General features: G+C 46.2%; 1 protein-coding gene across 1 annotated transcript; it reads left to right on the forward strand.

The window, feature by feature from the left end:
- The first annotated feature begins 1855 nt into the window (after window positions 1-1855).
- On the forward strand, window positions 1856-21561 carry hs3st3b1b (heparan sulfate (glucosamine) 3-O-sulfotransferase 3B1b). Its single transcript, XM_070990381.1, has 2 exons — window positions 1856-2729; window positions 18455-21561. Exons 1-2 carry the CDS (start codon window positions 2149-2151, stop codon window positions 19071-19073), a joined length of 1200 nt encoding a protein of 399 aa, XP_070846482.1. The 5' UTR covers window positions 1856-2148; the 3' UTR covers window positions 19074-21561.
- Window positions 21562-27729: the final 6168 nt, after the last annotated feature.

Genomic DNA, 27729 nt, shown 5'->3' on the forward strand with positions numbered 1-27729 from the left:
TGACTTTGATTCCATCGGGGAGGGAAAAACTTTCAGTACATTAACTGCTGAACACAAACACAAGCGACAGGTCTTCTGGTGGTTTCTCACGAGGAAAAGAGGCTTTATTAAACACCATTATTAAAAAACCGAATCTCCTCTCAAAAACAGCTATTTTTTTACAGGACGCTTTGGCTGCGTTTCGCCCAGATGATCTCTTCATCAGTGTTTTTCTAAAGACTCGGGCCGTTATTTCGGCGTGACTCTGAGATCATTTGATGCAGCCAAAAAGTAGAAAAGTCCCATCTAAATCCAGCCTGTGCGCGTTCAGCCTGACGCGTTCGTTCGTTTTAAAGCATGAGAAACAGTCGGAGTGGCTCTGTCTCATACGCGGCTGAACCTCCCGGGGTATAAATTACAGATCTGTTTTGACTCATCTCCAGTCTCACATGAAGAATACTCCAGCTTCCTTTCTTTTCTTCTTCTTCTCTCCAAATTGGAAATTAAGGGCATATTCCCAATGTTGTGCTTCTTATTCAAACGATTTGCTCTTCAAGTGCTCTCAGATGTTTCTAAATGTGTGTGTAGCCTGTGTTTGCAGCATGTTTAAAAAAAAAGTTTCTGATTCATTTGGTCCATATGTAGGTAGAGTTTTAATGTTACACGGTCTCTTTATTCGAAGTAAAAAATACTTTTAACACTTTTAAGAAGCAGAAAAACGAGGAATTAATGCAGCCAGTTAATTAAATGGCCTTTTCTGCTAATTTGCTGCCTCTTGAAAGTTTAGAAGGGAGCCACAAATACGGGAATAATAAAACAACAAAGCCACGGCAGAGAATTACTTTCATTAGACAAATAACAGCATAAAGAGAAGAGGGGGGTTCGCTGTCAGCAGGGGCGCATAAACAGATTGAACCTGTTGAATAAATTGTTTATTTTACAGTATACAGTGTCTTTTATTTGATGTGTTAGTAGCGTCATTTTCGTGCGTAAAAACAGGCTGGAGAAGTAAAGAAAGTTACTAAAGTGCGCAAAGACGCATTCAGTTGACCCGTGAAGGCGTAAAAATGGAAAACAGATTAACCAGAACTGCACTGTAAGTAATTATTGTTTATAGTTAATTTCCCATAAATGTTATTGAATTGTACATAATTAGTATTATTATTATTGTTTGTCCGGGCGTGATTCTTTAGATGGACAATTACCACGTGCACAAAATAATTAGCAGTAATTATATGATTAATTATATAATTAAAACAAGGTCAGTTTGTGATTGGATCCTCTTTAATTTGTTTTTCTCTGTTTAATTTCAGAGCTTGAAGTCACGATGTGTGACCTCTCCATTACTTCTCACTGAGCGCCAGAAGAAAAGCCAAACTGTAGTGTGTCATTTCACAAAGTGTGTGTTCACACTCGGATCGATTATTTCGGCTTGTTTGCATCATTTTTCCAAAGGCTTTCCCTCGTTTTCAGATCTCCTGATGAAAGCGTTTTTGAGTTTATTTTGTTTATCGCACAATAAAAATTTGGCACAGGAGGCCTGCAGCGTGTAAACCACGTCAGAATAAAGCAGCAGGAAACATTTAAGGTCGTCTAAACTCATTTCAACCATTATGTCCGCATCGCGACACGAGAAACGAGCCTTAATTGGCTTCTAAGCCCAATAAGAAACTTTTCCAAACTCTGCTCGGTCCCGCTCACAGGCTTCATCTCCACACCGAGGATCCCACGGCCGGGGACGCCCACCCCTCCCTCTGATTGGTCCGCTTCTGTCAACAAACGGCCGCATATTTACCTCCGGCGCAGCAATTGGCTGCTGCCGCTGCCACTCTCCCGCGTGCGCCTCTATAAGGTCTCGCGCTCCCGCAGCAGTTTTGACAAACGTGAGATGAGCGTGGAGCCGCAGCGCGGTGCGCCTGTCGCAGCTCAACAATTCTCCATATTTTACCCACAACTATGATTAAAAAGTCCTCAGCGCCTTTTCATTCCTGGATCTATCTCTCCCTTCGATTATATTTAGATTAGTTTTCTTTGTTTTGTTTCTTAGTTTTATTTATTTTTAGCTTTAGGTGAGCATGTGCGTAATTTTGCGAGGATTGCCGAGGTGCCACCGGGACTGAGTTCTGGGCAATATGCGCCGCTGGGATTTGATTTCCACCCGAAAGGCTTATGGAATATAGCCTGGTTTGTCACAGCCTGTATGCCCTCTGGTCCAGCCCCGTGAAGAAGAAACTAATACTGCTCAGCATCATGTTTTTAATCTGGGTATACATGCTGTACTCCTGCGTGGGCTACTGCTCCACCATGCCAAGTTTGGTGGTGGACAGTTACCGGGGCAAGGAGACCGGCTCGGCGGTGGGCAAGAGGACAGAGAGCAGCAGGACGGACCTGGTGTCCAGACTGCTGGCCAACCCGCAGCCGTGGGAGGATATAGAGAGCGACTACGAGGAGCCGTCCATCAGGACCGCCGCGTCCAGAGACCTGCTCGATAACGAGCCGGAGACGGACAGAGCCGACGACTGGGACGAGATGCGGGCCGAGCAGCAGCGAGCCCCGGAGCCGAGCGCCATGTCCAGCTTCTCCAACGGCTCCGGGAGCAAGAAGCTGCCGCAGGCGATCATCATCGGGGTGAAGAAGGGAGGGACCCGCGCTCTGCTGGAGTTTCTGCGGGTTCATCCGGACATCAGAGCCGTGGGCGCGGAGCCGCACTTCTTCGACCGCAACTACGAGAACGGGCTGGAGTGGTACAGGTACATGCGGCTCCGTGGCGCTGCTGCGCTCTGATGATGATTGATTGGTGTCTGGAAAACAAAACGCGTGTACGTGTGTCATTTCAGATGATTTTATTACTCTATAAAATAGATTTACAGGAGAGCATAGCTGCCAAACGGTGGAGCTGATATTGATCAGTGGGATAATTCCTCGGGTCAAATATGCAGCCTGTAATTAAAATTTAATTCCGGTGTTTTGTCTTTAATAATGATCATTTCAGCTTTGTTTTTACATTAACGCGTTAACACCGTCACAGCACAGCAAGACGATTAACTCCACGCTGCTTAATAGGTTAATTTGGAGCTCATAAAAGTGAGCCAAATTTAGATTTTTTTTTAATTATACTAATTATCCAGCAAGTTCAGAGTTTAATCCGAAGTGAGGCGATCCAGCTCGAGTAAACACGGGGCCAACACCTCAGCTGTGACCGTCGCTTTGTCTGCTCCTCTGCGCTTCAGTGTCGGCTCAGATGATCCTCTCTGAATTAAAAGTGGTAATTTCTAGGTTTGCTCGCATGATTATTTTTCACCGCGTGAGAGCGTGAGCGTGATTTTAAAAGTGTTGACTTGTGTCACAATTTGAAGCTGCTTGGGGATCAGTCAGTCCGGCCTGTTTTCTGCGATGTGCAGTGATCTCTATTGGACGCAGCGCAACATTGCACCTTCACGCTGAGGCTTCTTCAGGCTGCTCCGACACGTTTAAACAGAGAAAAATTGGAAATCAGCTGTTTTTAATGTGGTTTTTTTTTTCACGGCTGTGACGCGTTCACCTGAATTAAACGTGGTGCTTCTGGAGCAGGTGTTGGCGTCATGTGCGCACGTTGTGCAGATCTCATTGTTGCAGTTGGGTGAACGCCTGTGTGACTAAAGCTGACCTCAGACATGTTTTATACTTTCCTGCAATGCGTTGTGATATAATGCTGAACCTGGATCCCATAATTTGGACAAATCTGGTTGATCCCAAAGTGATAAGATCCAAATCTAAGAAATCCTCCAAACTTTATTTTAGACTTAGATTTATGAGGGGAAAAAGCAGAATATTCTAGCGTGTTTGTCTTGTGTTGTATTTAACCTAATGGCGTTTACAGACCTGACAGGCTTTATCTCATTTGGGCCATTCTTATGTCAATGGACTCCACGGGCCTGAGAGCCTGCGCTGCAACACAAAGTCAGGATCCTCCTCAGGACAAAACCCGCAACAAAACCGTCCAACATCTTCAAACTAACACGGTCCTTTACATTTACATCACAAAGTAACGAGCTGAGGCACTGAGGAGCTGCAGCTTCTTATTAAAAGCTGCTTAAGTTTTCAAATCTGCCTCCGTTTTTTCCCCTTTACTTTCGTGATAATTGTATCTGATTAATGCCAACGTCGCATCAGACTGCGCATTTATTTCTTTATTCCAACCGCAAATAAACAGGGTTAATTTGTGGCTAATAAATAGCCGATGGCCAAATCAATTTACTGATTGGCTATTGGAACTCCACTTAAAATTCGCTAATTACTTTCGGCCTTTTGCGGACCTTCGTGCTGTGAAATGTCACGTCTTTTGCATAAAAGCGCAACTTTCACAAAGTTTTCTGAAGTTAAAAAAAAAAGAGGCTTATCTGACAAATTAATTAATTAAAAAAAAAGAAAAGAAAAAAAAGCTTTTGGGTTTTGTGGTCGCTTCAATTAACGGATTTGGTCTTTTATTCCACACGTTTAAATATGCAGGACCTTGAAGGGGGCCCCAGCAATGTTCGACATAACGAAAAAAAGAAAAGCCCAATGGGGACCCAAGTGCTGGCAGCATACAAAATAAAGACACTGCGCCTTGATTTGTGCGAAGCTTCCCGTGCTTGCTTTGATAGAAACAGAGATTTACTGCAGGTCTGTTGGCCTGAAGGAAGGCTGCTATTCAAACCGACATTTCCAACTTTTCTGCAGGGGGGGAATTGTGGAAAAGTGCTGTGTGCTGGTTTTCAGGCCATGAAATCAAAGCCATGTAAAGAAGTCATGACTCGAGGTTTTCTGAGCACATAGAATGGAGGCACGTCTGGAGCTAAATTTCATTTTTTGGTCACATTTTCATTTGCTCTGTGCCAGAAAAATAAGCAGAAGTGCTCGGTCTCACTCGCAGGCAGATACACAGAGGACAATTGTGAGGAGTTTTCTTTAATTATTGGCTGAAAGCAGAACTCATTTGGGAAGCAGTGTGCAGATTTTGAGGCTTTTTATGCCGCAACAGGATATCTAAACAGTTTGTGCCGCACAAGAACTCAGACTGGGCTCCAGAGCTGTGAGATCCGTCTCCACATACTTTTCTGGAAGAGCTGCAGTAAGAAATGTATGTTTCAGTGAAACAGCTGGTGGAAGCGGTCCCTGCAGCGGGGAAAAAAAGTTTCAGTGGGTCTATTTCTCGGGTGAGGATGGACCGAGAAAGGAAATCATACTTCATTCACTGCTGATCCTCCACAGTTTCCCTTTAGGACCAGATACTGGAGAGATCGCTGGAATGTTCCAGACAGAGGCAAAATTGCGTGGCATTGAAATCTGCTCTGTGGGAATATGATCCGATCGCGCTGAGGGTCATTTATGGAGGTTATAGACGGTTGTGTTTGTGTGCGAGTTGAGCAATTCTCCTTGTTTGCTCATTTGCACAATCTCTCTGCCATCCGCCATTGTGACTAGCTTGCACCATCTTCGCCTCCCCCATTGGACGCACATTTAGAGCTGGAATGCCACCAAGTAAATGCAGCCATAGAGCGAGCAGAAAGGACTCGGGGAGGCAGCGGAGAGAGAGAGGGAGAGGTTTCAAAATGGATGGAGGTGGTGATAACAAGTCTTATTGTGGATTTCTGATGTACTTTGACAGTTTTTATTTGTGCCAAAGACAAACACATGATTCATGCTTTTGACCGAGGGGTCCTTGTATCAGGAGGTACACATTTTCCCAGTGAGGTCATGCATGAACTGGCCCCAAGGAACACACACACACACACACACACACACACACACACACACACACACACACACACACACACACACACACACACACACACACACACACACACACACACACACACACACACACACACACACACAGGCCAGTGTGTCTGAATGCAAACAGCACATTGGTTCATTATTTCTCATTTTCTGTTTGCACCTGTTCAGCTGCCCGGTGAAAGTCGACTGGCTTTATCTGACGCCGATAAGTAAAAAATGTCTTATCTGCAGCTCGTGCATTAATGGCAAATTCAACGAGTTAACTCCCAAAAGGTTAATAAACCACACACGGTATATTCTAGAGGTCAGGGTCAGCACTGTGAGCACTTTGTGGAGCAGCGAGCTCAGTTTGTTTTTTAATTTTCTGATGTGGAATTTGTGGCATTGAAAGTTATGCAACAAGTCAATTTTTGTGCTTTTCACAACAGAAGTTATGAAGAAGTTTGGAAGAGAAATGGGGGATAAAAGGCAGAGAAGAGAGTTTAGCAAAACAACAAAGTGACAAAGACAAAGTGCATAAATCACAAAATATTAAGTTCTGAATGTGTGGAAAAGCCAAAAAGAAATTCAGGATTTAAAGAAACCTTTAAGCAATTTGGCTTCTTTGAGGCTTTGTTCCAGAGTCGAGGAGCCACTAAAGCACCTTTAGCTTTAGCTTAGCAGTTGCATTTCTCATTTCCAACCCTGTTATATATCTATTTACATATTTACAGTTTGTTTGAAGGCTTATGTCACTTGGAACAAAGTGTGACTCACAACTAAAAGCCGACTCTCCACGCTGCTGCACTTTTCTTAAACCAGAGGTATTTTATTTACCCCTAACTCTTGTTGACTGCAGCCCTCATCTCGCCCTGTCAGTCTGTGGTGCATGTCGCTCTCTTCATATTCCATTTAGCCCTATTGGCTATGAAGGGGCTTTGATATATAATTACTGTACAGTGGTTTTGCTGTCGTGTCGCGGGCTCTGCTCGTAGCTCGCTGTCAGGGCCCGGCAGTGTTGACGCGGTGCTCCTCCCTCGGAGTGGCTTTAGCATTAAACGAGGAGCTCTGAACATGCTGGAGAGAGCCTCCTCATGCAGTTCACGGCCGCATGGGTGGTGTGTGTTGTATTAGGGTGGTGTTCTGGTTGCAGTATTGTGATTGTTTTAAATTTCCACTCTCTTTAATCTACCAGAAACTGCTGATCTTTGCAGTAGGACGTTTTTAAGGTTAAATGTTTGCTTCTAGTTGCCAGTTTAGTGAACCTTTCGGTCACATTAATGCACCATGTAACTTGGAGCCCACACACAGAACTATATAATCTTCAGTCCTCGTGTGATGTGGTTTATGATCAAAGGTTGGGCCTCAGTCGCTGTCGAGAGGCTGGTGGGATTGAATCGGCGCCATCCCCGAGCAGGATGTCTCTCCGGTCAACCTTTGTATCTCGTCTGTGATAAAACTCCGTGGAGGTAAACAGACTCACAAAGCAGTAAAAGCCACTTATAGCGCCACACAAAAAAGGACAAGTGGAGCATTGTTGGAAAGGGGGCTCCCAAAAAAAAAAAGAAAAAGAAAACCACGTTCCGCTATCAGACTTGGGATGCTTGCGGAAGTCTGCGCTGTTTGAGAGGCGTTATCTAAAGGCCGGCCCACCCCCGTGGAGTCAGACTGCAGCTCCTGGCCATGTCAGGGACAGTTCTGGATGGGTGCACGGCCTTTTATCTGCTCACCGCAGGGGGGCTCCTATTTCCATGTAGGTGACCCATTCACTCTCTGTTGCCACTGACCTCGCCCTCCTTCCTTCCTCTCAGTGGCCAAAAGGGGCCACCTGGTTCTGTGGGGCTCCAGTGAAAGGCGTCAAAACACCCTGTGCTGGTGTTTGCATACATTGGATGTTGTGTAGAAAGCCAGTCGTTACAGAGAGGTGTTATTATGGCTGCGACCGGCTCAGCTGTGAAGCCACAAATAATTTTCACCTGCAGTCACAAAAGAATGAAACGCTCAGGCAGCGTGCGCAAACGCCGCCGCGGCCCGGCTCCTCTGGGATAGCCTGTATTGATTGGTCAGGCCTGATTGGAGGTAATGTGCAGAGATGGGTTAAGGGCCTTTGACTGGGGTCAGACCCGCGTCTGCTCCCTGACAGGGTCTGTGTGTTGACCATCTGCAGAGCTACAGAAAGCTGCTGGATGCTACAGGCCCCGCGGGGGACTTTACAGCCGTTCCTCGTAGAAAACAATAGCATGACAGCACAGTTTTTAAAGCCTGCTGAGTTATGTAAACGAGGCAGATTTTTGTTTTGCTTTGCTTTAAAATTCTGTGTTTGACAGAATCAATGAGCACTTTAAGTGGCTCCAACCCAGTTGCAGTTCTAGGGAGGACGAAGATGAAATCAGATGATCAGATACTTGGCGCTGGCGCTCTGATGGTTTCCTGATTCCTGGAACTCCGCGGCTCCTCGGAGACGAGCGCCGACCGTACAGCTGACAGCAGGTTCACATCCTCAGCCCCATGGAAACAAGCAGATTGAAACTGTGCCTCTGTGTTGGCTAAACGTCCGCCTCGGCTTCCCAGGCGAGTGGATTATTTGCTAACGGTACCTCATTTCCCCTCAGCGCCCTCCCAGGTCCTCCCTCAAACATCATCCTCGAATCCCTCCCTTGTTATTAGAAACCGCTTTTCTCCATTCTCCAGCTGTGCATTTGCGCCACCGATGTGTCAGAATAGTGTCACATGTCACGCTCGGCTCGCCCGATCCTGGGCGGGGCTCGCTTCACGCCTCGCTGACCACGAGCGGCTTTCTCCTTTGGTCAGCGTGGAGGGACGGAGGCCCTCGCTCCCCTCTGCCTAAGCTGGCATGGCTCATCTGAGGACGGAGAGTGTCCGGAGGGTGGAGAAACAGAGAAAAGGCAGCTTTCATCCCCAAATTAGGAGCGGTTAATTGTGAAAGGGGAGACCTGTGGAGAGGGGAGTGGCATGCCCCCTCCCCTCCTCGCCTCCTGATGGTGTCCAGCCAGCGCCACTCAGACCTGGAAGACAATATGGCCGCCACAGACAGGAACCTCCTGCTGGAGTGGAGGATAAAAGCCTCAGAGCCTGACAGGAACTTGCTGTCAAACATTCAAACGGTTGATGCAAACAGAAAAAGCGTCAACCTGTTTGTTCTCGTGCAAAAGACAGTCGGTGTGTGCAATTCACTGTCAACAACAATGAAAAACACTCATAAAGAAGCGTAATGAAGTGGCGCTGGAGGACGGAAGGAAGCGTACGGCGGCGAGAGCGGTGCACAAACCCTCCCTCTGTGCTTCGAGTGAATTAGGCCCTTTTTAACAAGGTGATAATTTGGATGTTGTTGCTCATGTCAGAACAGACCCAGACATCCTCCCTCCACAGCTAACGGTCATTCATTGCTGCTAAATAAACACCCTTTAGCACATTAAAAAGGTTCCTCTGGAGGCTGGAAGAAGCAAACAGTCTCATATGGTTTTGCGAGAGGTTAGTCGGGGAACTCCTTTCTGCTCTCCGAAGAAAAAACATGCGGCACAGAGGAAGGCGGCGGAGGAGAAAGTGATGACAGTAAACCTGTAAAGCTGCCCTATCCCAGGTATTAAGTCCCAGAGGTAGCCATTAGGGTGCTGGAGAGTGTGCTTGCCTGTGGGAGAAAGGAGGACACACACACACACACACACACACACACACACACACACACACACACACACACACACACACACACACACACACACACACACACACGCACACACACACACACACAGACTGAGGTCTCCTGAGGTTTCCATTAGCCTGGCAGTAAAAGAGCAGAGCTCATTAGAAGCCCTGAGTTGTCTCTCTGCACCGCGGCTGCTCGACACTAGTCACTCTCTCCGTTCAGATGTACTCCCAGAGCTGTAAGAACACTTCAGCTCAACTCCAAGACAACCTGGCCAAACTCAACTCACTTCCAATTACTTTCCGCCGCAAGTTAGTTTTTCTCCCCCTTGTTTAAGCGATCAGAATCAGAAGGCAGTCCTGGAAGCTGCACGTCTTTGGAGGCAGAAACACTGCTGCGCTGCTATCAAACTGCCTCATTTCTGCCTTGGTAACAGCTTTAATGGAAGTTTTGTCAAAGTTAGGTTGTGAGTTTAGGAAAAAGTGTGTGTGAATGTATCATTTTTCCTCTTTATCATCCTTATATTTCCTTCTATTCTTGAACAGACTTTAACATTGTGCATGCGCTGTTGTCTCCTGTACTTCTCTGCTTACAGAAATGGGATAAAATCTGGCACATGCACCCTGTGATTTTTATCTCTGTGCTTATAATTTGATCCAAATCGGACTAAAAACTTTCTCAAAGTTTAGAGGACTGCTGCATTTTTGTGCTTTCTAACTCTGGATGTGCGCTGACCAGGAAAAAACAAAGTGGGTATCTGGCGAAAAAGAGGAAAAAAACTTCAATTAGCTGTTGAAAAGATTTATGAAACAAACCTCCTCTGAAGTCTTCTGGCCAGGGGCTGACAGTATTAAGCTGGCATTTCTCTGATTTTTTTTTGCGCCTGCTCTCCATTTTTTGTCCTTCACGAAATAGCTTCCTGGCACGGAGTTCGAGCAGATCCTGTTTCACTTCTAACCAAGAGGCTTACTGATAGAGATACAGCGGAGGGGTGAAAACATTTGTCTCCATGCTCCACAACCTCCCCCTGACTGAAACATCGAAACCCTGAGACTGAACTTTCCTCTCTGATGTCTGCTTTTGGCGCTGCTTGCTAGCATACACGGAGCAAACGGTGCCTGTTGTTCTGTAGCAGTAATTATCTTTTCTCGGGGGCACTCATAGATATTGCAGGAGACAACATCCAGGCTCAAATCCAAAGAAAACTGTCGGATTGCCTGAGGATTTCTGCTGCCACTCTCCCCATCTCTGAAAGGAGCAGGTTAATTGTTACGATCGCTCCTCAATTCGGCTAATTATACGTTAGCTCGGGAGGCAGGCTGTCTTCAGGAATTTGTAAACCATTAACCTGCAGCAGCTGCAGTGTGAGTAATGGAAGCTAAATGATAGTCCAAACACACAGGAAGATGGTTTTCTGCGCACTGAGTGACACGCAGCAGAGAGGAAATCCCCTCTTTCTGGCGCACACGCTTTGTAGTTCACCTGTCTTCAAAAAGGTGTGCTGGCAGTTACGGATGACAGCCAATTCAAACAGGATGCAAAGTAGCTTGCTCGCTCCCTGTCTGCCTCTGTGTGTGTGTGTGTGTGTGTGACTGTGCGTCTTGGGAGTGGGGGGTGGTGGCATGTATGTTCTTCTGGAGTCTGTTTCATCTTTTATTCATCTTTGCTGTAGCTAGATCAAGGAGTCGTGCGCCTCTTGGTGCATGTCAAGTGTCAGGAAATCAGTCAGAATGGCTGATTCTGCCTTCGCACCCACACAAAAAAACACCCAGAAATGCTCACACAGACAGAAACACACACTCGCATACACAAGCCGAGTCGACACCTGCAGCCCCGCATTGTTGCCTGCCCTCTTGTTTTTTATCCTTTCACGGTTCATCGCTTTATTTCGCCCGAGCTGTCAGTCAGTCGCACCCTGATCCTGACGGAGCGCTGGAATGTGCGGCAAGCTGTGGGCTAACAACTTCAGCAAACACCCAGAGCAAACACACCGATTAGTGAGGATTACTAGCGCTAAACAAATTCAGGCTAATATCGCCCAGTGGTGGATTCCAGAGCATCAGGCTGCGGCTTGTAGGATGAGTCGCCCAATCGCTGTGTCGGGCAGCCCATCTTGGGTCGGTGGGATGCTAAGTGTTAGCAAAACGAGGGGATCTTTCATCTCTTTTAAGCCAGAAAAATGAAGCTTTCTGGGCAACGTCTTTAAAAGCCTGAAGAAGAAAAAAACACTTCTGTAAGCATGCACATTCATGAGAGGAAGGGAGGAGGTATTTCTGCTTTCTACCCTCCACCATCCCTTTCACCAGCTCCTCTGTTTTATTTATACCACATGGTGGGCTTCCTCGCTTCACTGCAGGGTTATTAACACTGGGTAATTCCAGGCAGCCGTCTTATGGCCACGGGCCGATGTGGCTCCGGGCCTGAAAAACCCTTATGGCTCCACACATTCCTGTGTTGTTTTCCAAAGGTGCCAAATAGCAACAAATATACTTAAAAACAGATTTTCCGAGTAGGAAAAATGATAGTTGGTTATTGAATTGAATAATTTGCGCTTGTCACGCCTCTGCGGAGCTGCCCATCACAAAGCGACCACAGTGGTACAAGAGTAGAATGTCTCAGCCTCACTTAAGTATTTTCAGGACATAACAGAGGGGGGTATCTGAAGATGTGGCTGGGGGTAATATGCTGTTGGGGTGTCTGACATGTAGTCCATGACATTATATGTGGTGGTTAGTTCTCTATTTATTTATTCTACTTTAGTAGTGTCTGATGTTGCCTCCAAAACCAGGCTGGGTACAAGCCTGAAACCAGTCTGGATGGTCTGTGACCACGATGCCTGACTCCCCCTTTTCTCCCTGTTTCCTCCCTCGTTGCCTCGCATTCTTTCTGTCGTTCAGCCTCCCTCTCCAGCGCACTCTTTCACACACACGATGAGACACAGCGAAGAAGAAGAAGAAAAAAAAAGCTCCTCTCTGGCAAAGCATGACTCCCTGATTCCAGTGAAAAATGATGGATGGACGGGTTGCGCCGGTTGGGTTAACGGCTTTGTGTACGTGGAGGGTCAGTAGATTCCCAGGCTGCTCTGACATAGTGCAACTTCTTGATGGAGTTAAGGGTCTGGGAGCCACATTTATCAACCAGATTAGGACTCCAGCACAGAGTTTGGGTGTCAAAGTGTCACTGAGCAAGAAACAAGACGAGGGATACTGGTTTGGTCATTGCACTGCTGTTCTGTACATGCTTAAAATGGCAGCTGCTTCATTATACTTTGACCTTAGTTCCTGTTTTGCAGTCATTTCCCTTAGACCCCCTTCTTGCCCTTTCTTGTTAGCGGAAATGTGCTAATTAAGTACAGAACCTGTAGTGTCTTTTTATTTACTTCTTGAAGTCTATTTTCAACCACGTCTAAAAAAAGCTTCAATCTTCTAGTTCACAGAGGATCACAGAGGTCTAGGAAATTGGTTTTCAACCTTTTAGGCTTGCAGGCAATGCCTGCTCACAACCACTTGTCACCTGTTGCTCACATCCAGGAGCTGCCAGCACTTTAATCCACAGCACTCAAAGTTGGGAACCATTGGTCAGACACCTTCAATGACTTGTCTCTGACTTATATCGACTTAGATTTGAGAAGTAAATCTCTCTCTGTGCCTCTGACAGCATCATGAAATATAATGGTGCCATAAGAAGGAATGGTCAACCCAAGCCAAGCAGCACTAGCATTAGCACTAACTAGCCTGAACTAGCCTCCTCCCTTTCCTGACCTGTTTTATGCACAAGGACACGCACTCATACAGCATTGTTGAAAGAACTAAATTTAGATGATGACACTGACCTGGGAACAGAGACAAACAATACCCAGTGTTTCAGTTAAAAATCCATCCTCCTTTGGCCTCTGTAAGAAGTTAACCAGTGCATCACCGCCCATGTGTGCTATTGTTGGTGTGGCTGCAGTCTAATCGGTTTCTCTAGTTAAGCCACAGATATAGCAGAGAATAGTCTGAAGTAGCTCCGTTCACACTGACAGGCCTCTCTGACAGCAGCGTTCCCAGTAATCTGGGGGAGGAATTTAGCTTCAAACAGCTCTCCTCCTTACAGCTGCATGATACGCGCCATCCCATGCTGGGCCATCCAGGTCTAAGTATGTGATACTAGGCCAGCCTGCATTATTAATCCTTTTCGCCGACAGATGACTCTGAGGGGCTTCCACCTGCCCACCTTCGTGAGTTTCCAGTGACACCATTATTCAGTGAAGCCTGTTCATTTGAAACCTCAAACTCGGGAGGAGCACTGACAATTGACTCAGGTTGATGAAGCTGTTGCATCACTCAGGGTTCATCATGCGGGCCAGCTTCGAGCATCAAGTTACAAGCAGGTGGGAAGATACGGAGGCAGGTGCAAAGGTGTGCATACCTTGTTGTCCCCAAACACACATCAGCGCCAAACCAGAGACATGTAAGATGCAGATCCACTCCTGCAGCAGACACACCTGCAAGATCTCAGTTTTAAGCGGCGACTTCTGGTTCTTCTCAGCCAGGAAATGAACTGTCAAAAAGCTCTAAGTGGCCACATACTAACACCTGGACTCCAAGTGCTTGAAAGAGAGACCAGATGAAGCTTCTGTGAGTGCAGCCGGAGCTCCTCTGCCTCTCTGCATCAGAGCGGAGCCCGGCCGACTGCGCCATAAACCATCTCCTCTATTCTTTTAATTTACAGCCAAAGCCATGCTCTGTGGTTAAATATAATGTCAGACTCCAGGCACAGTGGAGTATATTTCAAAACGTCTGGCTTCTGTATGTGCTTAAATGCTACTTTGAAAATATTCAGTGATCCAGCAGAGGCGTGCATGCCTGCCTCCCCGTCGTAGCCATCGTGTGTGTGTGTGTATGTGTGTTACATAAACATGTTGCTCACCTCAGTCCCATTTCTTGCAGGCTTCTCCTGCTGTGAGCTGAGAGCTGTAGAAGAGAACGCTCAGTTATTAATGAACACTGTATTTACCAGTGACTCATCCACGAATTCTTGCACTGAGCCTTCCATATCTGCACGTATCATCCATCACCCTTTGCTTTGTTTTAACACCAGGAGAAAGGCTTTTTCATTGCCTTGTAAACATACGCATTTTCTTTGAATCTGCGGGGTTGAAAAGATCATTTTTACGCCATGTTCGACTGTGAAGGAGCGCTCAGGCGCTCAGGATCCTTATCGTCCAATGAGGAATAAAGATGTTTCTTTGTGTTTCCTGAAAACGCTTGTTCGTCCGTCACGTTGGTTCATGTGAAGGGCTCGGGTAAGAGGCCCTTGGAAAAGAAAGAGAGCCTTTCAACGCTTCTCCCCTCATTTCCTCCCTCTCCCTCTTCCCACTTGTGAAGTGTCACTTGGCTATCGGACCTCAAGGTCTGCTTGTCAGGGGTCGAGGGAACCTTGGGGAGAGAGGGGTGACGAGTGGTTTAAATGAAAGAAAACGCAGGATTTCAGCGCTTAGAAATTGCAAAAGCAGTTGGTTATTTCAGCCTGTGCTCAGAGCTGTGCGCTGTTGTTTTGTGTGGTGTTACCTCCCATGAGGAGATAACACTCACTCCGGGGTCTTCGAGCCGTAGAAACCAGACATCTTTAGCTTTAAAAGCCCATAAGAGCAAAGCCACACCCTCCCTTCGCTTGCGGATACAAAAATGCCCTCAGATTTGTCTGTATTCAAATAAACAAACCCTAATTTGAGATTCAAATGCTTTCAACAACCAGACATGTGAGACAATTGAAAACCTTTTGTATCGAGTCGAAAATCGACAGACACGCGCCAAATAGCTTTTTCCTTTTGTCTATGGGCAAACCAGTCATTTTGTCAGGGATGCTGTGACACGGACGGCTCAGCGGCAGCCCGTTATCATCAAATCAAACGTGACAGGAGGGAGGCAGAAGCAGCAGACAGAAATAACCCTTTTCCTGCCTGCCGTTTATCTCCACCAGGATGAGGGCTCTTAAAACAGAGGCCAAAGGGCCACTCTGCCGGCCCCTGTTTGATGCTGTCATGTGACGAGGGCTTCTGCTTTGTGTCTTATCGCTGTTTTTGGCATGTCTTTTAACTTGGAAATGCTCTCAATGGACAAAGGTGCAGAGTGCCATGGAGGGGGGAAAAGTTGATTTATATGACGTGAAAGGACAAGCAAGCACGGGAAAAGTTTTGCAGCATTATATTTGAGGTCAAGCCAGTTGTTTAGAGTTTTTAGTACCCCTGCGTCCTGTGTGAGACGGTAGAAGTTCTTGGGATCTGCGCCGAGGGGGACGGGCTGATGTTTGCAGGGCAATTTTGGCACACGTTCCACTTAAGAGCTCTCCAAAAGGCTTCTCTCACTCAAGCTTGAGAAGGATGGAGAAGTGCTCCACTCAGCCCTCGATAAGCACCCCCCTCCCCCGCTGCCTCCTCCTTCTCCTCTATCTGCCCCCCCCCCCCCCTCCCCTCCCGGCCCCCATCCCCGCCCCTCTGCCCTGACCGCTGCCCCTCTCACCCCTCTGCTCGGGGACAATGGCTCACTTTCAAAGAAAAGCAGGAAAAAAGAAGAGCCCGGTGTCACAGAATTGCCTGTTTGCTGACGGGATCTTTAAAAGCAGCACCTCATAAATCAAAAAAGAGCATAATAGGCATTGTTTCTCCAAGAGCCACTTGTCCCACTAAAAATCCCCTCCTCTGTTCCCTTTTCTCTCTTCCTGCCCTTTTTTTTTGCCTCTTTGGCAGAGAGAGTGGGCAAAGTCAGAGGTGGAGATTTTTTATTGGGAGGGGGTTTCTTCTTGAGCTTCTTTGCCGCTTTTTAGGGGTTTCCTCACCACTTTCTTTCTATCCAACCATCTCCTTTTTATGCTCCTCCAACCCCCAGCACTTGTTTTAAAAAAAAAAAGCATTCCCTGAGCTTTGGATCAGCATAATCTATCACTATGCACATTGTAACTCAGGCCTCCTCCCTGTCTCCGTGCCGCATTGTCATTTTGAAATCGGATTAGATGGGAAGCCATTTGCCTGCTCTGTGTCGGCTCTGGACTCTTTTTGTATGTTAGCACAAGGAATGACAAAAAGCTCGCAGGCAGTATCGCCATTGTGCATCGACAGGATGACGAATAGCGGGCAGTTTAAGTCGAGTTTGGTTTATATTCCTTGAGGGCATTCGAGGAGGTGCTGTATAAACAGTTTTAAGTTGTGGCAGGGAATTAATGCGCGCTGATAGCGTGTTGTTTGCGTTTGTATCTCCAGAAATGGTTTGCTGGCGGAAAGATCTGTCATGCTCTTGCATAAAACCACATGCTGTATCTGTTTTGATTTCAATACCCTTTTAATGAGCTCAGGCCTGGACTCCATTCATCCCTCTGATGTGTCAGCAATCAAGAAGATATTATCATAATTAGATCACTGGCGCTGCATTAGGATTACACAAATCTGCCAACACCATTTCCATGAGGCATTTTATTGGTTACCTGACGTTACCCATTGCATTGCCTCTTCCCCCACCGCTCCCTCTCCCTTGCACACAGATATGTGCATTGATGGAGAGCTGATGTTGCATGAATTAGCCATGAGCTGGATGGACATGAACTAGATTCCAGCTTTTAGAGTATAGTTTGAGGAACAGCTGAAGCTCTGGGGATGAATTGAGCATTACAGACTTCTGAGTGTACAGAATGGGCCCGACATTGTAGTTTCGATGTCTTTTACCTTTCTCGGTGTGTAAACACTCTGTGTGGGATTACACAGTATTTGAATGGGACCGACTACAATAGTGCTGTCTGCACAATGGCGTATCAGTGCCCTATAGCCTGAACAACAAAAGCGACGCTCGGGGTACAACAGGCTAACAGGAGTCTTATCTGTGAGAGTGTGTTCGCTCTGATAGACCAGTGCCTTCCGTTATCTCGCCACCGTCCTTTGTTTTGTCCTCCCTTTTAGTGCTTTAAACTGCTTATTTGCTGTTTTCGGTTGTCGGTGTGTCTCTTGGTGTGATTGCCTTTTTGATTCTGCGATGAAGCAGTTCAAGCTGTTTCCAGTCCACAATCCCCCCATCCAGCCAGCACCACAAACTCATTTGATCCCACGCAAGGGCGAGTTTTCTTCCTGGGGCTGGGGGCCTGTGAGGGAAAGGTGATCCACGTCCCAATGTCAGTCAAACCGCTCTTATCGCCTCCGCCATAATCTAGACTCTGCGGTTGGCCACCAATTCTGAAACCTAATGCTGAGAGAGCAGAGCGCGTTCACTTTCCCTTCAAAACCAGTTGCTCTCAAGTGCCTCTTGATTATACGTCTGCATGTAACATATCTGTGTAAAGCCCATCGGCCAGCCCTCACCCAAAACCAAACCCGCTCTTGTCAAAAAACAGATTCCCTTTCTGAAACAAGCCTCATCATCTTTCAGCACTGTAGCTGCGGGTCCGATAGGGGCGGGGCACCGTGGCACGACTGCGCCTGAGTCAGCAAGGCAGATTGTGTGTGTGTGTGTGTGTGTTTTTTTTTTTTCCAATGGTATAAAGAGGGAGGGTGAATTTTGATTAAGCCCGACCACTTTGGAATATTACATCCAGCAGTGAGGTTTGAGGAAAGACAAGCTGAGGGAAGACAAAACAGATAATGGCTTTCGCACATGTTGTGAGCTAATTTAGAGAAAATGCATCCAAATTATGCACGGTGAAAACTATTAAGGGGTAGCAGAGCAGGTTTGCTGCAAATCAAAGGGGTTTCACGGGGTTGTGGAGTCAGAGCAGAGGTGGGAAAACGCAGCTCTCGATCTCTAATATGGCTAAACTCAGGGTCGGCCTTCTTTAGATTGCTGTAAGTGTTTCCTTGTGTTTGATCGTGCAGTAAATAAGGGCTTTCTGCCTTCTGTCAGAAGTGAGATATCTTATGAGTGAGTGAGCATGTTGATGTTGGAAAGCTGCCTACACTAATAGGTTTTCGAGCTCTATAATAAGGATAAACAGGCTCAGTGAGTCATTGATTACAGACCAGAGTACACTCCATCAGCTTGATTGCATTATGCAAGCCTTTGCTCTACCTTTCCCTTCTCCTAACTTCCTTTTTGTCTCTTTTTTCTGCAGGGAGCTGATGCCCAAGACCCTGGAGGGTCAGATCACCATGGAGAAAACCCCCAGCTACTTTGTGACCAGAGAGGCTCCGGCCAGGATATCCGCCATGTCCCGGGACACCAAGCTGATCGTGGTAGTGAGGGACCCCGTCACCAGGGCTATCTCGGACTACACGCAGACGCTGTCCAAGAAGCCTGACATTCCCTCTTTCGAGAGCCTCACCTTCAAAAACAGGACTACGGGGCTCATCGACACCTCGTGGAGCGCCATCCAGATCGGCATCTACGCCAAGCACCTGGACAACTGGCTGCAGTACTTCCCCATGGGCCAGATCCTGTTCGTGAGCGGCGAGCGTCTGATCAGCGACCCGGCCGGAGAGCTGGGCCGCGTGCAGGACTTCCTGGGCCTCAAGAGGATCATCACAGACAAACACTTTTACTTCAACCAGACCAAGGGTTTCCCGTGCCTCAAGAAGGCCGAGGGCAGCAGCAAGCCCCACTGCCTGGGCAAAACCAAAGGGCGGACCCACCCGAACATTGACCCCGAGGTGGTGCAGAGGCTACGGGACTTCTACAGGCCCTTCAACATGAAGTTCTACCAGATGACAGGACATAACTTTGGTTGGGATTGATGTGAAAATCATGAAAGACTTTTTTTTTTTGTTGATTTGTTGAGAAGTTATTTTTTTTTCTCTGTAATTCAATGGCAAGATGTGGAGATATTGCTATATATATGTAAAATGTACAGAAATCTATTTTATAATAATTTATTTTTATTTCTAAGCAATTAATTCACTAAGCTGCCTAACCATATTTGTACATAACATCTGGCCCACATGTCGTTTTTAACATTCCTCATGTTAATTTTGAATTCTCTCGCTCCTCCTGCGCGGTCCTGTCAACTCAGTGGATATATCGGTGCTTCATAATGCAGAAAATCAGCGACGACTGAAGTAGAAGTTAGGGTGGAAAATGTAAAAGCACCATCTATACGGGTACAGAGTGCTCACAGAGAAGTGGAGAAGACCTGTCCATGCGCATCCTCATTTCTGTATGCATCATAACTGCATCGCTGTCAGACCTTGTCGTTCTGAGTGTGATCCCTCCGTAACGTGTTTCACTGCAGCACAGACCTTCCAGTCAAGTTTTCTACAATCCAATTTTCCTGCGCTGGCATTGGCCAGAGCTGCAGACCTCATGTCCCCGTCCACTCAATAACAGGTAGATCAATAGGCCTAATTGATCCTCATTGTGTCACTCATGCTTAAAGTATACAGCTGCCCTTTCATTCACAGTGCTCCTGCTGCCTTCTCTAATGAATGGCCCATCCATCAAATGTTAAATCCTATCCCGGACCACATAAGGGCCCATGTTAACATTATGCTAATCGGGTAAAGGTAACTGGCAGATCGATCGAGCCTCCGCTCTCTAACTCCCCATTAGAAGCGCCGTTGGCTGAGAGCCAGGCTCTTGCCCTATCCGCTCAGTTCAAAGGTCACACAAAGTCTCAATCAAATTTCCTTGAGAGGCATTTGATTTGTCGAGGAGAGCGGAGCCGCCGTGCCGCGGGTCGGGGGGAGCGCGTGCCTTGTTTTCACGCTAAGATGGAAAGTCTCCGCGTGAGGTAGCAGAGGCGCATCTGTCAGAAATGGAGCATAAAGATCGAAAAGATGACAGACAAACAACAACCAGGCTTCGCCTCACTGAAGCAGCGCTTCTTCAAACAGGAGTCCACCAGGCCCCATCTCAGATCCCAGACTGAGGAGATCAAAGGAGGGGGAAAGGTTTTCGTGAAGCACTCTCAGCACAGCAAGAACTGCCTCAGGCGGGGTTCAGCGTCTAACCTCTGCGGTGTCGTCAGAAAACCTCATGTGCCATCGTCCATGGCCTATATACTTTATGCCTTATTCACTCTCCTCATCCTCACACGTCTCATCTCTCCACACCAGATCTCTACTTGTTGCCAAAAAAAAAGAAAAACCTCCGGGTTGGTATCATGTTTCACACAGCTTGAGTCGCTATCTCTGCTTTTTCCTCCCTGCATTACTTCTTTGTTTTTTGTCTTTCTACTTGAATTCTTGATATGCAAGAGGGAGAAAATGCGTAGTTGTCATTCTTTGATGCGCTGCTCCATCTCTTTGCAGCGGGTGGCGCGCTATTATAAGGGCACAGGGAGGCGGCCATGCTATGCTGTGTTACGCTGTGCTGCGCTATGCTATGCATGCTCAATGTGGTGGCCATTATGAAAATGTAGGGATAATGGGAAGGGTTTATTAGCGTCCAGAGGAGGGCTTCATGTCTTTAAGCGGGGCCCAGACTGAATGTACACAACCTATCCTCACACAAAAAGTCCCTCAAATCAATTTTAAAGGTCGGATTGTCACTAAGTTTGAATTTGATGGTCCCTCTTTCCCTTTGAAGACAATGTTGTGCCTCTTTAACTATCCAATCCAACAGTTAGCCTGCTTCTGTCACTGAAACAGAAAATGACCCTAATTCAGCCATTCTCTTATTTTCCAGTTGAAACCAGCTGCCTGGTTGAGCCTCAAACCAATGGTTGGTAGCAGGGGAGATGGAGGCTTGTTTCGCTGTATTTTTTATAGCGCTATTCTTTACTTTCTCTCTGCCTGAGCGATGAAGCTCCCGGTGAGAAGTGATGTGGAGAAAGCCTTCATCCCCCCTTCTCTCCTTAGTGCAATGTTTGATTATTAAAAAGCATTTATGATGACCTCTCATGGCAAGCTGTCACATTCTGGAAGGAAAGTCAGACATTTTCCCTGTAACTGATGGAGTAGTGCATTTGAATTATGGTCATGTAACTGAGGGAATATCTAAAAAAAAAAAAAAGACAAAAAAAGGAAAAAAAAATGGCGCTCATGGGTTTGCTCCATGTGGCTGCATCGGTTATGGTTGAGTTTTATTCAACCTGTTTTGAGATCTAAAAATGTTAGAAATGTTTGTCTTACCCACATATAATATGTATTTAGACTAGAAAATCTGTATGTACAAAAATGAAAAAGACATGTAAATCAAGTATTTTGTGGTATGTACATCAAAGGAATTAATTTTACACAGTGCAAAAGCAAAATGGAACAGATGTTTCTAGATGATTAAATACTGAACATTCATAATATTTCTTTGTATGAAGAAATAAATAAAAAAGTATATATTTTACCAAAACCTCTTCTGCCTGACGTTTATTTCCTTGATTCTCTCCCAGAGTTTTATTATTTAAATGGAACATTACGCAGCTTTTTCATTCATGCTATCTGAATAAGGTTAGATTTCTTTAAAGAAAAATGTACACGTACTAGCAGAGCCAGGCATTAACTGTTAAACGTTGCTTTGTGGCACATGAAAAGCATCGATAACCCTCACTGTGGAGAAATCCATAATTCAAGTGTCTTTATGGCCATTTACCAGGAGTGTGAGCGCAGGCAAAACATGACTTGTGGATATAAAAGGGTGGATTTGCCAAACTGTACTTAAAAAGTCAGATTTTTGGCCTCTACCCTAATAATTGGAGGTGAATGAAAATCAATTATGGTGCCAAAAGTTTTGACAATCAGCTAAAGAAATTCAACATCCACTTCCAGAGAAAATGTCTTGTTTTCATTATGGGTTTCCACGACAGAAACAGTCTGATTTATTCATTAAACAGCTCAATTCACAGTCTGTAGGCCATTTAGAGGAGTTAAGGGGGGCACGCTGTTTCTGGATTTTTAAAAATGGCCACTGCGAGCACCATAAATGACCTTTCACATACCTGTATCTGATAGAGGAAGAAACCTCAGAGACAGATATCCTAAAAACTGATAAATAAAGCCAAAACTATCCACATGGTTTGACACCAAATGAGAAAATACACCCTTAAATTGAATGAACTAGCTGCTATGGTCACACATGGCAGGACTCCTCACATTATGTAACACACCTTCTGCAGGTAGCTGTAAAAGCTCCGCCCACTCAGTGTTGAAGCTGCATGGCTGCCAGCTAATGTAGCACTTCACTAGCAAGCTAGCTACTAACACTGATTGTGTCACTTCAAGATGACTTTTTGGAGCAAAGATTGTGTTTTTGACACACTGTTGCTGCTGCTGCTTCTTCTGCCATCATTCACATCAGCTGTGGGGACTTTAAACAGGAAGCCATTGTTTTATTGTCAGCAGCTTTGAACCAGGACCCTCTGCCCAAAGGGTTTGCTCCACCAGGAGGCCGAAGACCTCTGCTCCACTAAACCAAGGTAAGCTAAATGCTAACTGCTTGTGCTCGCATTGTGTTTTGAGTTGGTGTCTCGGCTCTGGTTAGTTGGTGTTTGTATGCTAACAGGAAGTTGGTTGCTGGCTGGTCATTTCTGATCTTCTGTGTTTGGCTATGTGCAGTGTTTGCATTGGTATTAGCCGTGATTAGCTACCTTTAGTGGACAAGCTAATTTTGGCTTCCTTTTTGGTTGCTGTTTGGCATATTATGGACCTTTCATGCTGTTAAAAAGAAAGACTGTGATGAATTCCTGTCACGTTGCTGTTATTTGGCTTTTTCTAGGCCGCTACTTTTGGCTGTTGGCTTTAGGGATTGAAGCATGTCTGGTGTCTTGCACATAACTGCTTCCCTGTAATATTAAGCTCTGATTGGAAATTCAACTTGGCTTGGCAGAACACACTTTGCATTCACCAAACGTTACATGTTTCAGCTCAAAGGCATTGCGCTTACATGTCAAGTGTCTTTATTATTCTTCATGCATGCATCTTCACTGCTGACCTCCTGTTCTGTGCTTTGTGCTGCTGTTTCTTCCCAAACCTCCTGCAAACCCAAATCTTATCTGCAGGTATGAGCCTCGCCTGCTTATTAACACCACATCAGCTCTGCTTCTTTGTGGTCATGTAATAATTCTGCTTCATGCAATTCGGTTCATTGAGTTGTACAAACAATCTTAAAAAGTGGAATGCAGTACGAACCCCTGAAAAATGGTTGCATGTTCTGGGCACATCGTGGGCACTGTGAATGAAAGGGCATTTTTGTGCATCCATAATTTGAGTTTAACAATGGTTTAGTTTTTATAGTTTCATAGGACTTTTACACTTAATGTCCTGAATTGGCCTTCAAACACAAACAGACCCCCGAAACAGAGAGATTTGAGAAACTTGAGGACTTGTTTGTGTTTGTAGAGCCTGGCATGCATCTCTTTTCCTGCGTCAGGTGAGAACAGCATGTTTGTGAACATTTTGACTGTTCAGTATTTACACTTCTCGTGAAGCGTGCAGAAACTAAAACAACTTGTAGCTAGCCTCCTGTTCAATACATGTGGTGTGACTGAGTGAGCGGCGTAGGCGGGTGGTGTGTGATGTGCAGGGCTGGCTTGCTGGCTGTGGAGTGGTTGCAGAAAAAAAAAAAAAAAAAAATGTCCTCGCTAATTTTTTGTTTTTCTGTTTCCTGCCTCAGCCTGGCACTGCGGCTATGGAGGTGGGGGGTCTGTGTGGTTTCAGGTGACCCGTAGCTGTGTGGGAGGTTTGGTTGCTGGTAGCGGTGGGTCTGTCTGCTTATCGGAAATGCCCCCTCCCATTACCCACACCCTCACTCCCTATAAAAGCAGCCAATGTTTCCTCGTGGTGCATAATGAGATACACCTCCAGGGCTGTTTATTTACAAGGCTCTGAAACACCTCTGTGTATTAACAGGGCTCCCATTCACAATATTGAAGGTGATGTATTTACAAACCTGTCCATGGATACTGATGTTGACATCCGTGGCAAATTGTGGGTGTTTTCTTGGTCGTGGGGATTTTGGTAATTCATATGCCGGCATGTATCCCAGCAGATAAATATCACACCAGATCACAAAAGTCACACCACAGTTTGATACTTCTGCATACTTACACAGCTGAAATGAAGCTGTAGCTCACGGCTCTACAATATTATGATTTCAGAATATGCTGGCACACAATTTTGTACAAAATGTCTCAACCAGTGGCTCAAAACTGTGCATAATTTCCTTCTTTAAGCTAAGCCAGCAAAGCAAAGTCGGTGAGATCCAGTTTCTCTAACAAACCGAAAAAGCCTTTTGCAGTGTGGAAATCAAACTAAAAGGAGAAAATTATCACAATACTGTTGTTTAAAGATGGTTGCAGTCTGTAAGTGTGTAGCCATATTGAAGGTATTTTACAGTACTTTCACTCTACCAAGCGAAGTGTTTGTACTTGGACTGATCTAGATTTCTAAAGTTAAACTTAGCTCTGAATCATTGTTTTCTCTTGGTGTTCTCAGGGGTATAGATGCTCCATATCTGACTGACACATCCTGCTGGTTGTTTGTGTGGGTCCCTTTTAGGTTGCGTAAACAAAGCCAACAAACGATCCCTGCTGCAGTGTGCAACTCAAAATGGGGCTAATTCAAATATGGGGAGTTAATAAGTTGAAATATTCCTGAACTGATATGCAGCACTATACTGTATCTTTCAGCCCAAATCAAATTTCCTGACGCAGGCTTGGATGGAATAAAACATTTTTTAATGCAATTAAATCTCCCATCTCAATTTATATTGGCTGAACTCAGCGAATGGTCCCGTTCATGCTTTCCAGCCCCCGAGGAAGAGGTGGGCTGTAATGAGTGGAGCATAGCAGAAATCCCCACAGCCTGCATGCTGCGAGGTAGTGGGTAAACCATTTCCTCCCTGTCAGTCACAGACATCATCTGAAGGGAACAAATGCATTAATGTTCAGTAAAGGAAGAATGAGTTTAGCGTAAATTTAGATGAAATTGTGTTCATTGTATGCCAACAGGCCAAATGTCCACAGGGAATAACAATGATGATGTCCAAACAAGGACACAGGTATGGCTGCCAGCTGGAAATATTGGCTACTGGGAAAGGTAGCTCTGCTTCTCCACAGAGCCACTTAACCTCAACGGAAAATGTATCGCACAAAGTAAACAGCTGTCCATGTTACACAATATGATGCAGCACAAACAGGGCTGTCAGCATCCATCGAAGCAGAGCAGTAGGTGCTTTTCAGGCCCAGCCCCTTTCCCCGGTCCGCATGCAGGTAGCGACTTGCCTCTCATCAGAAACCATCACTGATATTTACAAGTCTGGAGCTGGATAATTGCTCAGCTGGAGCACTGAAAGACACACCAGAGAGGAAGACAAACAGGATGTGGTGTGAATGACGAAGAAAGGGTGGAAAAAAAGCTGGGCTTGGCAGGTTGCAGTGGAGCATGCTCTCTTGGCGAGCACTCAGCTTGTCCCCTGAATCCAAGCCACCTGTATTAACTCACAGCTAACCCGATTAACCTGTTCACGGGTCCGACAGAAGCAGATACAGGAATGATAGATCTCCGGGCTGGCAGCCAAGCCAACCATCTTGAAAGGAAATGGTTTGTGTAATTAACAGAGAAGCTCAGCAGAATGACAGGGGGTAATTGTAGCGTTTGCGGATGATGTCTTATTGTCATCGAGGGTGCCTCCTGGGCTGTTTTGGGTACAGTCGCTGCTGCTTTGGGCTCCGGGATGGGAAACAGACACCTGGCAGCGCTAGACACGCAAACCCCCATTGACTCGTCCCATTCACCCCCCCCCCCCCCCCCCCCCCCCCCCCCCCTGATGCAAACCCCTTCTCCCCTCCCTCTCCCATCCCTTGACACTGCCTCCAGAGCAGGTTGCTGTGTGGTGTGTTTGATCATATTAGCTTCAAGCTGCTGCAAAGCAATTGCACAATATCCAAACAGGCTTGTCACAATGGCTGGAAACATGGCAGAGGGGCTGCAGGGGGGGCATTAAAAATTTAGCTGTCTACCCTGCTCTCCTTTGAGAGCTCACCATGGAGCAGCTCTTTAAAAAGGAAATGGTGGCTTGGTGGATGGCTTCACACGCAATCCTGCACTTTGGCCTTCGCTGTACCCCTTGTTCAGTCTGCACCTGTTCACCCTCAGCCGCTTCTCCTAAAATATGAAAAAAACCTGCATTATATTGGACTTTCCAGAGGCGGTTAGAGGTCTTCACAGGTCCCCGTCTTCCTAGTATCCATGACCCAATCCAGCTGGGCTTAGTCAGGTCCTGCTAATTCGCTGATCACATAATCATCACAGCAGAAAAATGTGTTTTTTGAGGCAAGATGCAGAGTGGAAGCTGTGAGGAGCTGAGACTAAGATTATGAGGACATTTTACAAGAAAAGATATTCATCCATGAGGCTCGGTATCTGTAGAGCGCTAACTTTGATCTCCAGTCAAGCTTTTGCTGCAGCCTCACTCCTGTGCCGCAGCTGAAGGTGTTGGTGTCAAAGTAAAAGCACCTATATTATAGGTGCTTTTACTTTGACACCGAATCCTCCACCATCGCCTTGTCAACCCTCCTGACTCTCGACACATGATGAGTGAACTCTGTCGCCTGCTGCTGCCGTTCTGACTAAGTATTGATGACACTCATAGTATCTTATTTCTTATAAAATTGGTTTCTGGTGTTTGAAATAGGTGATGTGTTCCTGTATTTGCACAACCTCTCTGGTGTTTTTTGGCTTCCTAGTCATAACTGACTGCAATGAACAACACAATCAGCATCATCTTTTTATAGTAGATCGGGTCAGGGGCTGCTGGCACAATACATGCAGCAATTTTAGACTTGCATATATACGTGTGTCAGTGGAAATAGGCGAGAAAGGAAGATAAAGAAGAGCCTGTGCACGTCTAAGACGGCGGGGTTGTCTCAGTGGAATTCCCCACAGTCGGCAAACTACAGCAGAAGAGATCAAAAAGTGACCTCCTGCTTCACAGAAAGTTGGTTTTCACAAGAATCGTGTGAGAGGAAGTGTGCTTTCTTTTGCTGCATATTGAACTTACATCTAAATTTGGATCACGAAGAAGCCTAATACTGCAGTCAGCATTTTCAAGAAAGAGTTGACTGAACTGGTTTCAGGTAGAGTAAAATCCGCCACACGCCAACCACAGGCCCTACGTCTGGGGCCTCATTGGATCATGCTCCACCCCTCCCCCTCCCCTCTGCTTCCTCTGTCTGACAGATGTCAGACATGCTGCGACAGGCTCAGCCCCAGAGATGTTACGGCGAGAGGAAACACAGGGATCAAGAGGGAGTCTATCTTATCACCGCGGGTATAAAAGCAGATTAGCCAACGCACCTGAGGAGAAGCCCGTGCTGGTTTACACGGGGGTAATGACCGGTTAAACAAAGGTGGTGTTGCAGTGGGGCCTTATACAGCTGCCCTATCAGGTTTGCTTTCCTCTGATCAGCCAGTTACGCCTCACCTCCGTCGCCGTTATCCAACCTGAGATCAGGTTTTAGCT

The sequence above is a fragment of the Chaetodon trifascialis genome, chromosome 21 (assembly GCF_039877785.1).
Source record: "Chaetodon trifascialis isolate fChaTrf1 chromosome 21, fChaTrf1.hap1, whole genome shotgun sequence".
NCBI classification, from domain to species: Eukaryota; Metazoa; Chordata; class Actinopteri; order Chaetodontiformes; family Chaetodontidae; genus Chaetodon; species Chaetodon trifascialis.

Excerpts from the sequence above, each read along its gene's own strand:
- hs3st3b1b (XM_070990381.1), top strand. The coding sequence starts at position 2,149 with ATGGAATATAGCCTGGTTTGTCACAGCCTGTATGCCCTCTGGTCCAGC. Across the intron at positions 2,730-18,454 it reads AACGGGCTGGAGTGGTACAG|GGAGCTGATGCCCAAGACCC; the intron begins GTACATGCGGCT and ends TTTTTTCTGCAG.